The sequence below is a fragment of the Colletes gigas genome, unplaced genomic scaffold, assembly GCF_013123115.1.
Source record: "Colletes gigas isolate AHSC1104 unplaced genomic scaffold, ASM1312311v1 Colletes_gigas_Sc00059, whole genome shotgun sequence".
Taxonomy (NCBI): domain Eukaryota; kingdom Metazoa; phylum Arthropoda; class Insecta; order Hymenoptera; family Colletidae; genus Colletes; species Colletes gigas.
This window is the reverse complement of record NW_025106688.1, coordinates 656,419-669,203: the sequence shown is the minus strand read 5'-3', so window position 1 is coordinate 669,203 and position 12,785 is coordinate 656,419. Positions and strand designations below refer to the sequence as shown.

The window sequence follows — 12,785 nt, the reverse complement described above, 5'->3', positions numbered from 1 at the left end:
ACAGGCGCTTCGTGCAGCTACCCAGGAAGCGACAGCCGCTTCATCCAGTGGACCAGGAAGTGACAGACGCTTCTACGAGTCCAGCTCACCAAGGAGCACTCCAAGGGCACGACAACAGGACCACCGATTCCTGGAGAATTGCAGAGGCCGTCTAAGCGAGTCCTGTGCAGATTCTTGTCTACGTCCGGTGAGTCGAGTTTTCATTTACTTCTCATTTTGCGCTGAACAATGGCCACCCCACGAGAGGATACTTTGAATAAGTTAGTCGAGGAACGCGGTCGCGTTAAATCGTCGCTCACGCGATTTAAGACATGTTTCGAGACGCAGCGAGCAACCACCGGGGCTGCTGCATTGGAGGAACGGTTGCACAGAAATCTCCATTTACTCGATAGATTTGAGTCGATTCAGGATCGCATCGATGCGATCACCGCCGGGACACCGGAAGAACACACGCAAAATCAAATTCGCGAGGCGTTCGAAAACGCGTATTTCGATATCATAGGCGCGGTTCGCGAACATGTTTCGGCTAAGCGTGCTCCGGTTCCGAATCCGAGCTCTACCGCGCAACAGACGTTTCGTGTAGATGCTGCATCACCCACAGCCTCCGTAGCGGCACCCTCGGTTAGATTGCCGTCAGTTCCGTTGCCCAGTTTTCACGGGACGGTCGGAGAATGGGTCTATTTTCGAGACAGCTTCGAATCATTGATAAACCAAAATACCGTGTTAAGCAATATCGAACGGTTTCACTATTTGAGATCAGCAGTAAAGGGAGACGCTGCTCGGGCATTGAAAGCATTACCGATGTCAGATGAAAACTACACGGCCGCGTGGAAGCTCTTGTGCGAGCGTTACGAAGACACAAATGAATTAATCGATTTCCACGTCGGTGCATTGTTCGACTTGCCGACGTTGCCAAAGGACTCACCGGCGAGTCTGAGGCAACTTTTAGACGACTTTAACAACAATTTAAAATCCTTAACCTCGCTGGAGGAACCCGTCGAAAAATGGGACACGATCTTGGTCCATTTATTAGCGACCAAACTCGACCGGAAAACGAGCGAAGCGTGGGATAAACGGGTCGCGGAAATAGGCCGTAAGAAAACGTTGGCAGATTTACAGACATTTCTCGAAAAGCAGTACAAAATCCTAATAAAGTCAGTTCGAGTAATACCTCCGGGTCCGTTCCCTCCGAAAAATAGGAACCCAGGTCAGAAACCGCAACCTCACCCCATGACGCTGGTTAGCATGCAAAGTTTAGAATGCCCATTATGTTCGTCGGATCATCCTCTCACACAATGCAAACGGTTTAAAGCTTTGACTCCGTACGCTCGGTTTATGAAGGTCAAAGAATTCCGTATTTGTTTTAATTGCCTGCGACCAGGTCATGGTTCAAACACCTGCAACAAGGGGAATTGCCACAAATGCAACGGCAACCATCATACGTTGATTCATTTAAAAAATGACTCGACGCCTACCGTAGATCCCGTGGTTGCAGATCCCGTCGTTAGTATAGCAAATGCAGTAAATAATACGCCCCCTCAGAGTTATGCAACTCATGACTCGTCGGGAAAAGAGCATGTTCTTTTATCCACGGCTATTATACATGTCCTCAACGACAAGGGACAAAAATTTGAATGTAGGGCGTTACTCGACCAAGGCTCGCAAGTAAATATCATAAAAGAGTCATTTGCGAAATTTGTCGGCTTGAGTTGTAAACCGACCCAATTAGCGATCTCGGGGGTAGGGGCCGCGGACGCAGGTAAACGCGCTCAGGGTAAGGCTCGCGTTACAATACAATCGCGGCAAAACGGATATTCAACTACGATGTCATGCATACTGATGCAAAAGATCACTTCCGATATTCCCAATTTTAAAATCGCCAAATCAGCATTGAACATCCCTGCAAATGTCAGATTAGCAGATCCATCCTTTGACAAACCGCGTGATGTAGACATGCTAATAGGGAATGGGCATTTGTGGGAGATAATGAGCGTAGGACAGAAACGCCTGGGACAGGGTCTTCCGGTATTGCTCAAATCCCAGTTCGGATGGGTTTTCGGTGGGAAAATTCGGGCGTCGCTCAACGCGGAGTCGCAGTCGTGCAATGTAGTCACGAATGATCAATTAAATTCACAATTAACTCGATTTTGGGATATCGAACAAATCCCAACACTCGGTCACCTTCCAGCTCACCCGTGCGAGGAGCATTTTAATGAGACGGTAAAGCGAGACTCCGACGGCCGGTTTATTGTTACGATTCCGTTTAACTCGGACCTGGCAAAGCTCGGCGATTCATATTCCATGGCGGAGCGTAGGTTCTTCGGCTTGGAAAGAAAATTGAACAGGACACCTGTTCTGAAAGCAGAATACGTGTCTTTTATGAGCGAATACCTCGCACTGGGTCATATGACTCAGGTAAGTCGGGACTCTCGAACGCAGGCCGGTCCTGCCTATTACCTGCCACACCATGCGGTGACAAAGGCAGCAAGCACAACGACCAAGATGCGCGTTGTATTTGACGGATCCGCGAAAACCAGTTCCGGATATTCTTTAAATGATACTCAAGAGATCGGTCCTGTTGTTCAGGACGATCTATTTTCCATACTCATTAGATTCAGACAGCATCAGATTATTTTGAGCGCCGACATCGCCAAGATGTATCGGCAGATTTTAGTCGCTCCCGAGCAGCGAGTTTTTCAACGGATTCTATGGCGCGAAGAACCTACGCTCCCATTAGAAACGTACGAATTGAATACGGTTACATACGGCACTGCGTCCGCGCCGTTTTTAGCGACCTGCGTCCTTCGGCAAATTGGATTGGATCAGTCTCATCTAGATCCAGTAATAAGTAATATCATCATCCACGACTTCTACGTGGATGACTTGCTAACGGGCGCGGAAACAGTAGAACAAGCAATAGAAAATTAAAGTATCACTTGAGAAAATATTGCAATCTTCAGGCCTACCACTTAGAAAGTGGGCCTCAAATGTTCCGGCAGTGGTTCAAGAGGTTCTAACGGAATCCAGAGATCTGAATTTACAAGCAGAAAAGGACCCAAAGACTCTTGGACTACTGTGGGAACCATGCACCGATGAGTTGCGAGTCAGTGTAGAATCTCAACCAGTCTTACGGACTACGAAAAGAACAATTCTATCCGAAGTATCCAAAATTTTTGATCCGCTTGGGTTAGTGGCGCCTGTCATCATCCAGGCAAAACTAATTATACAGTCGCTATGGCAATTAAAACTCTCATGGGATGAATCCGTACCACAAGCGATTCATTCCGAGTTCCATGATTTTTATGCGGACCTCAGGTCATTAACACGGCTCGCAATTCCTCGGTGCGTATTGTGCCCGAATCCTGTGCAGGTAGAGATGCATGGGTTTTGCGATGCCTCCGAACGGGCATTTGGGGCGTGCATCTACCTGCGCACGATTTCAGAAACGGGCAAAGCATTGACACAGCTCCTCTGCGCAAAGACACGCGTGGCACCGCTTAAAACAATAAGCCTTCCTCGCTTGGAATTATGTGGGGCATTATTACTAGCGCAACTTGTGAATAAGGTTCGAGTAGCGTCCCGCAGTCAAAAGGTCCAAGAATTCTATTGGACCGATTCAATGATAGCACTAGCGTGGATCAAGGGGTCCCCGAACCGATGGAAAACCTTTGTAGCGAACAGGGTTTCTGAGATTCAAACACTTTCGACGGGACCATGGAACCACGTACTTTCTGGGGACAACCCAGCTGATTTATTGTCGCGGGGAGTCAAGCCTTCCGCTTTGGACAAGCTATCTTTTTGGTGGAACGGTCCATCATGGCTCGCACAGCCATCAACGGAATGGCCAATCACTGGGTCTATCCCAGCAGAAGTTCCTGAAGAAAGGGCCATTTCTTGTATTGTAATAAGGGAAATCGCATCCCAAGTACCGGGGTTCCTATTAAAATTCTCAAACTACACACGTTTGCTCCGTGTGATTGCGTACTGCTTAAAATTCTATCACACAGTAAAACATAGAGTGAGTCTTCGTAACAATCGCACCACTCGCCCGTGGAGCACTCAATTGACGGTGCAGGATCTTGATCTTGCAGAGGTAGTCATCCTCCGATTAGTACAAGGTAATGCATTTACGCAAGAACTGTCTGACTTGCGTAAAAACCAAACAGTGACATCCAATAGCCCGCTGCGGTCATTAAACCCATTTATTGACGACAAGGGGCTCATTAGGGTGGGCGGTAGGCTTGCCAATGCGGAGCTAAAATACTACCAACAACACCAAGTGATTCTACCGAAGAATCACCATGTCACGCGAATGATTATTCGTCGTGCACATGAACGCGTTTTACATGCCGGTTGCGAAACGGTATTATCAATGGTTCGAACGCGGTATTGGCCATTGACGGGACGCAATCTGACCAAGGGGATAATCCGAACCTGCGTTAAATGTAATAGAGCTGCGCCAAAGGGTACCAGCTACCTGATGGGGCAGTTGCCTGCACCGAGAATACGAATAAGACCGCCGTTCTTTTCTACCGGTGTCGATTACGCGGGTCCTTTCTACCTGAAAGAAAGGGTCCGTAGCAAGACGACGACTAAAGCCTACCTTTGCGTGTTTATTTGCTTAGCCACAAAGGCCGTCCATTTAGAAGTAGCTTCAGATTTATCGACGGATGCCTTTTTAAATGCGTTGAAACGGTTTGTTGCGCGAAGAGGCCGGTGTCGCGAAATATATTCAGACAACGGCACCAATTTTGTAGGAGCACGCAATGAAATGCAGAGAATCAAAGAGTTCTTTGCAGACCAAAAACGAAGGGATACCCTCTCTGAATTTACGGTCACTGAGGGTATGCAGTGGCATTTTATCCCACCATACTCTCCACATTTCGGGGGATTGTGGGAGAGCTGCGTGAAGTCCGCGAAACGGCTTTTGACTCGAGTCGTTGGGGAAACTCGGCTAACATTTGAAGAACTGGCCACTGTTCTGGCGCAGATAGAGGCGTGTTTGAATTCTCGGCCACTATGTCCTGTATCAACCGATCCCACAGATCTGAATCCCCTCACTCCTGGTCACTTCCTCACCGGCAGCCCACTCATGGACCTTCCATATCCTGACGTCACTGACGTCAAACCTACTCGTTTAAGTCGGTTTCAGCTACTCCAAGCAATGTCGCAGCACTTTTGGAAACGGTGGCAGTTGGAATACCTCCATCAGCTGCAACAGCGACATAAATGGAAAATCGCTGTACCAGAAGGATTCGGAGTGGGCACGATGGTCGTCATCAAAGACGCTAGTCTCCCTCCTCTAAGATGGAAACTAGGAAGAATCACGGCTCTACACCCAGGCACTGACCAGATCACCAGAGTCGTTTCCATCCGGACAGCCGATGGAGTCATAAAGCGACCTGTGGCAAAAATTTGCATTTTGCCTACGGAGGATGAAAGTTCATCCCCAAAGGATCAGCCTGGATCGAGTGTTAATCGTGACACAAAAAAAAAATGAATCCGCGGCAGCCGAGCCTGCATGTGTATAAACTTTCTCAATGTTAAGTGTAGTAGAATATTTAGATTTACGTTGCAAGATCATCAACCATTGTACCATTTGTAAATAGTAGCTTAGGATGCCTTGCAATCGAATTAGATATAGATATGTGTTAAACTAGTACACTACCACTGTTGTTTGTTCCATGTTTTTGGTATTTATTGATATTTCTTTTGAACGACAGCCGTTCAAGGTGGGCGGCATGTTCGGTAAACGAAAGCTCGCTCATTCCGCTGGCCAACTCGAGTTGTTTCCGGTCCTTTATGTTGCCAGATGCGGGATCGGTACTACGTTGCAAACGTCTTCGAGTCTCTCGCATCTGGCAAATGTCAATGTAAAAGAATAGCATTTTTGGAAAACGAAAGAAACGCGACACTCGAGTTGACCAGCGAAGGGCTATATTGTTCCGCGGGTGGTACGGTCGTCGAGGCCAAATGTAGGCACCGACGACAACGGCCATCGCCGACACGCGGAACAATATAGCCATAAAAACAGACGTAGACCAGACGCAACCCCTTGTTGCGTGGATAATCCGGAGTTCCGTTTCTTCCTCGATAAATTAACGCGGCCGTCGACTTGGGGAGGAAACCTCGGCCACCCTCGCCAGCGTGGCCTGGGACTTTCCTCCACCACCGAGGTGAAGGAGGAGCTTGCTGCCAAACTGGGGCAGGAAAATGGGTCCTCCTCTCCCAAGTCGATGGCCAATCAATCGACTCACGATTCCACAGAGGAATTTGCAAAACACCCCCAAGTGTACCTCTTGGAGGGGATCTAAGCTGAGGAGGAAACGGACTCCGGACACATTGGGCATTCTAGTTTCGTCACGACAAAGTTTCATTCTAGTTTCAGTCGTCAACCGACAAACCAGTTTCATTCTAGTTTCAGTCGTCAACCGACAAACCAGGTTCATTCTAGTTTCAGTCGTCAACCGACAAACCAGTTCATTCTAGTTTCAGTCGTCAACCGACAAACCAGTTTCAATTCTCGGTTCAGTCGTTAACCGACTAAGTCTAACAAGTCTAACTAACAAGTCTGTAACAGTACAGCAGTTTTACTTGAGTTGAACGCATTTTGATAAAGTAAGCGCGGGGGAAACAGTTCCTCCCACAGTTCAACGCGCTTGAAAACATTCATACAGTCCACTTTGTTATTATTAAAAATAAACCATTTGAAAACTCTCCAACACGACGACATCGCATCACTCCAATCCGACCAAACAATTCGGGCGCGAACACAAATAAAAAGACTGAAGAAATTATTATTTTTTAAAATCCTTACAACGGTATTATTAGGATATACTTTTACTATATGTAAGGGCCTTTAAAATTAGGGGATGTTTTTTGTTTAGCCCTGGTTTAGTTTGTACTTGACGTATGCAGACGAGATCGTTTTCTTTGAACATGATGGGATTATTTTTCCTGCCATAATGTTCTTTACTTTTGGTTTTTGAGTCTATTATTCCGTCGCGGGCTATCTTAAATGATGTGTTTAATCTATACTGTAGTGCTCTTACATAGTCATCATAGGTGTAGTGAAATTTCGGGTCCTGCGTAATAGATGAAGGTAAGTAGGGTTTGTAACCGAAAAGAAGCTGGTACGGAGTGTTTGTGGATTTATGTGTCGAAGTATTGTAACTGAATAACGCGAATGGAATATATTCGTTCCAATCAGTCTGATTTGGTTTGATGTAATGCTTAAGATAGTCTTTTAGTGTAAGGTGATATCTTTCTAAAGCTCCATTTGTTTGTGGATGGTAAGGAGTGGTGGATATATGCTTTGTTTTAAAGAGATTACTGAGATTTTTTATTAGTTCTGACATAAAGTCAGATCCTTGGTCAGAAAGGAAGGTTTTCGGAATTCCAAATAGCACGAAGATTTCAGTACTTGCAGAGATCATCTTGAGCAGTTAATATAAATCTATTTCCATGTTCGGTCAGGAGCAATGGGCCCACGATGTCGACAATATGTCGATTGCTAAACGATCGAATGGTTTTTCCGCTGTAGTGGTAATTTCCATTGGTTGTTTGGTCGGTTTGAAATGAGTTTTATTATCTGGCACGAATGACACGTTTATATATAGTTTCTAATATCTTCTTTCATGTTTGGCCAATCACATGATTCTTTTAACTTTGAATAAACTCTGTGAAACCCGCTATGCCCCGATAGTTTGCTATCATGGTTTTCTTTTAGTATCTGTTCTATTTCTTGATGGGTTTTGAGGGTAATTTTAGGGTTCTTAAAGAGTTTTATTTCGTTATTTGGAAAAATGAATGTAAGCATATCGGATAGTACTGGTGTTTTAATATTAGAGTGTTTTTCTGGAAGAACTAGGATGAATTTATTATCATTATTATAGCTTTTAGATTGTTGAAAGATTCGAACAAGTTTTTTATACTCGAGTTTATCAAAATGTAGATTCAGAGGAAATAGCAAATAAACCGAATGAGTCCCGTTTGTAAGCTTGCACACTCCGTTAATGTCAGGTTTAATATCTTGTGTGTCGAAGTTTGACGTTATGAAGTTTGAATGCTGGTTTTCCTCATCTAGGTCTTGAGACTATAGAAGAACCACAGGATCCCGGATTTTGGACAAGTGATCCCGTTTGCCAGTTTAATACAAAGTATGGGTTGGATCTTAAATTTTAAAAGGACATAGTCGAATATTTTTAAAGGTACAAAACATAGCGTTTCATTGTAGAACAGTAACATAAGTTAGCAGGTAATGTCATAAAACTGTTTTCCCCAGCTATATCCCTTTTTACCTGAAGTATAAGGTAAAAAGTACGAGCTACAAGGTACGACTATGAAATTCCGTGCGTATCGTGAATGCGAGTGCCATCGCGAGTATTTCAAGTAAAGTTTTTCGGTCGTTTAGCAGTGCATTAAGTGCAAATCAGTATCATCCGTACACGGGAGCGTGCAAGCTCCTGTGGTCATTCTCTCATAAGCATCTCGGTGCAACCTTTTCACCGAAATGTTCTCTGCAAAGAACACCCCCAATGTACAGCAACGTCGAAACTACGCCAACGTCCTCCAAAGTGACAGTTTCCCGAAGAAAGAACAAGCAATCGTAATTGAAGCCAAAGAGGGAATACAGATAAAGGATTACGACGTAGCCTTGGGAAAACTAACCAGCCCAAACAACATTCGATTTATATCGAGAATTTCTAATGGCAGAATTTGTGTATTCCTCGCTACCAAAGAAACCGCGGATAACATCACAGGTAAATACAATCATATTAAAATCGACAACACAGATCTCTATCTGAGACCGCTCATCAACAAATACCAACGCATCATACTTTCAAATGTTTAACCAACGATTCCACATGCAATAATGGAAGAATGTTTCGACGAGCTGGAAATCAAAAGAGAATCGGCCGTTTCCTTCCTAAGAGCTGGCATAACAGAAGAAGGCTACGCACACATACTTAGCTTCCGTCGGCAGGTTTACATACGCCCAGAAGACGTACACAAGGTACCAGAATCTATGAAAATAGAACACGATCAAACAACATACTGGGTGTACCCTTCTACCGAAGCAGTAAAATGCTTCATATGTAAGCAAGAAGGACATGTCGCCAAAAATTGTAAAAATAACGAAGACCGCCCAATGTGCAACGACACATCGAAAGGAACCCCCTCCGCCACTACTAAAGAAACGACTAAGATAGTTCCCCATACCAGCAACGCAAACGTCTCCCATGAACCAACAAGGGAAATGCAAAACAGAACAATGGAAAACATGGAAATACCACAAAACATGGAAATACCACAAAACATAGAAATAACACAAAATTTGGAAATACAGTGAAAACTCGATAAATGTCGCTACTCCGGGTCCGGTCAGCAACACTTACGGAATAGGAGAATCGTCTTTCGAATTTGATTGTAGTTTGCCGACGCTTCGAACGTAGAAAGAGTCAGTAGCTAAAGAAGAAAGAGGGACTGAAACTCGGATTTATCGCCCCAATTTAAATATCCGCGTCAGTGTGACTACACTACTGCACAGAAGAAAGTTTTTTATTTTTTTAGTTTTTGTTAATAAAAATTTCACTATCATGTTTGGGAGATTTCTCTGATTAAAATGAGGCTAAACACGATATAAATCGGTCAATATTTGGTAGCATAATATTGAATTAAATATTGTACTTGCGAGTCTTTCTCTCTTTATTTATCCTTCTTGTGCTGTCCTTTTCTATGTTCGGAAATATCAAAGAACGACGCATCGAGGTGCTGGCTACATTTATCGAACGGGAGGTAGCTATTTTCAAACGGAACGGTTTCCACCGTTTCGTAAGTGATCAAAAACTGCAACACTTATGAAATAGGGGGTTTCGTTAGCTACCACTGTTCGATAAATGTACCAATCCACTGACCTTGCGAAGATATGAGTACACAATATTTAATTCAATATTATGGTAACAAATATTGGCCGATTTATATCGTGTTTAGTCTCATTTTAATTAGAAAAATCTTCCCCACATGATAGTAAAATTTTTATTAAAAAAAAGTAAAAAATAAAAACTTTCTTCTTGTACAGTAGTGTGGTCACACTGACAGGGACATTTAAACTAAGATGACGAAGGCAATAAAGATTTTTAAAGAAAGCCGCTACGACTCCGGTTACACTTCGCCTCACTGGTTCAAGGGGGATCCCCCTAGTGGTGGGGATAAAAATGTATCATTTATGGAACAGCTCTTGAGGACATTTATCGAGTTTTCACTGTAGTACAAAACATGGAAACAGACCAAACTCCTACGTCATTAAAACGTACCCGTGAGGAAATGACTGACACTTCTAGCAGCACCACCAACGATATGATGAAGGAGTCAGTTTGTAAACCGCCAAAGAAAAAAACTATCAATTCAGACCCTACGATCAAAAATCTAGATGCTATGCTAGATCCCATAAAACATATGCTGGATGAACCAGGTAAATTGTTAAACTACAATCAGCTTAAAAACTTCATAGAAAAAGCACAAGGATACGCTGGTACCAAGGAGACAGCCACAGAATTTGTAGAGGATACCAACACCCTAGCATCCTTTATGCATGAACTATACCCTCACCTAAAAGATAGAATTATTAAAAACCGTTTTACTAGGATCACTAGAAAACTACTGAAACCTCCACAATTCAACATGTCAACAGATTCCCCAATTCCTTCATCCGAAGATGAGACTATGATTGAGCCACAGACTTTACCCCCCACATTTAACCCACCTCCAAATTAAATATCTACACTTCCTGAGAGCAACCCATGTTAAACAAAATTTTACAGTGGAACGTAAACAGTCTAAATACACGATTCGAATTCCTTCAAAAACTAATCCACGATCACCATCCAAATACACTATGTTTACAAGAAACAAATTTTAAAGAAAATAAATGCATCAGTATCAAAGGGTATAATGTTACATTTAAAAATAGACCGGAGGCTTTAGTTGCAAGCGGTGGAGTCGCAATATACATAAAAGAAAACATATACTACTCCGAAATATTACTCAAATCCAATCTGGAAGCAGTTGCAGCCTCAGTTACGCTACTTGGAAAGAAAATATCTATTTGCAATGTGTACATCCCCAACAACTATCAACTGCAGGAAGCGGAACTAATCACCCTTATGCAACAACTCCCTAAACCTTTTATTCTGTTAGGAGATCTGAATAGCCACAACCTGCTGTGGGGGTCAACATACACAAATACCAGAGGCAAAATTATAGAAAATGTGATAACCAAATCCGACCTCGTACTACTAAACACCACCGAACCAACCCATTTTAACCTAACAAACGGCTCCTACAGCTCAATTGATCTGGCCTTCTGCAGTCCTTCCCTCTATGACACCATAGAATTTACAGCTTCTCAGGATTTGTATAACAGCGATCATTTTCCTCTATTTATCGAATTAATAGGAAGAAATACAAACAACCTCATAATCACTCCCAGATGGAAATTTAAAAAAGCGGATTGGTCAAACTACCGTAAAACAATAGAACAGAACGCTCCATTATTGGAATTTCCTAACAATGACAACTGCAAACGAATCAACGAGCTACTGGAAGAATTCGAAAAGCTAATTATTAACGCAGCCTCACATTCCGTACCCAAAACTTCCAATAACAAATGTAACAAGAGTCTTTCCTGGTGGAACCAAGAATGTGATAACGTAATAAGAAACAAAAACCATGCATTCAACGTTTACAAGAAGCATAAGACTGACGCAAATCTTAGTGAATTCAAATTTAGAAGAGCAATAGCAAGGAAAACCCTGAAACAAGCCAAAAGAAATTCGTGGATGGATTACATATCTTCGCTAAATAGCAGAACAACAAGTGAAGAAATGTGGAGTAAGTTAAAGAAAATAAACGGTCGAAAATCCTACTCTGAAATCACTTCCATTAATGCACCAACCGGTTCCATCACAACTGATTCCAAAGAAATAGCCAACATATTAGCAACCACATTTGCTATGAACTCTAGCAATATAAATTTCGATCCAAACTTCCTCAACGCTAAAATTCAGGCTGAAAAACCTCTGTGGCATGACACCAGTGCAGATAACAACAATTTGAATACCAAAATAGTATTGATTGAACTCCAATCGGCGATTAAAACATTAAAATATTCCAGTCCAGGACCCGATAATATACCAAATATCTTTTTGCAACAAATGCCAAGAGCAGGAGTGGAATATCTCTTACAGCTTTTTAACTGCATATGGCTTAATAACGTGTTCCCTGATAGTTGGCATGAAGCAATAGTTGTTCCCATATTGAAACCAGGCAAAAATAAATCCCACGCTGACAGCTACAGACCCATTGCTCTAACGTGCTGCCTATGCAAACTATTAGAAAAAATTTTAAATAAAAGGCTGCGATGGTACTTAGAGAAGAACAACCTACTGGCGGAAAACCAAAACGGTTTTAGGCAGTATCGATCAACAATCGACAGTCTCGCCATGTTTGACTCAAACATATGCGAGGCTTTCCTTAAAAAACAGCACCTAATCACAATTTGCCTAGATATCGAAAAAGCATATGATATGGTATGGAGACACCGGATTCTACAAAAACTAAACGTCAAGGGAAATATGTTTCAATTCTTTAGCAACTTTATCAAAAACAGATCAATTTATGTCCGAGTAAATGGCCACCTCTCGAATAAAACCATAATCGAAAACGGAGTACCACAAAGCTCAGTAATAAGTGTAACATTATTTCTAGTAGCAATAAATGAAATT

At 42.9% G+C, this 12,785-nt stretch overlaps 1 protein-coding gene across 1 annotated transcript; it reads left to right on the top strand.

The window, feature by feature from the left end:
- Window positions 1-228: 228 nt before the first annotated feature.
- Window positions 229-5,500, top strand: LOC122403528. The gene is made up of 2 exons (XM_043407083.1): window positions 229-2,848; window positions 2,961-5,500. The coding sequence occupies exons 1-2, from the start codon at window positions 229-231 to the stop codon at window positions 5,498-5,500; spliced, it is 5,160 nt and encodes a 1,719-aa protein (XP_043263018.1).
- The last annotated feature ends 7,285 nt before the right edge of the window (window positions 5,501-12,785 follow it).

Bases quoted from the DNA above. Each gene is read 5' to 3' on its own strand.
- LOC122403528 (XM_043407083.1), top strand. From the start codon at position 229: ATGGCCACCCCACGAGAGGATACTTTGAATAAGTTAGTCGAGGAACGC. The intron at 2,849-2,960 runs GTAATATCATCA...TGCAATCTTCAG, and splicing joins TCATCTAGATCCAGTAATAA to GCCTACCACTTAGAAAGTGG.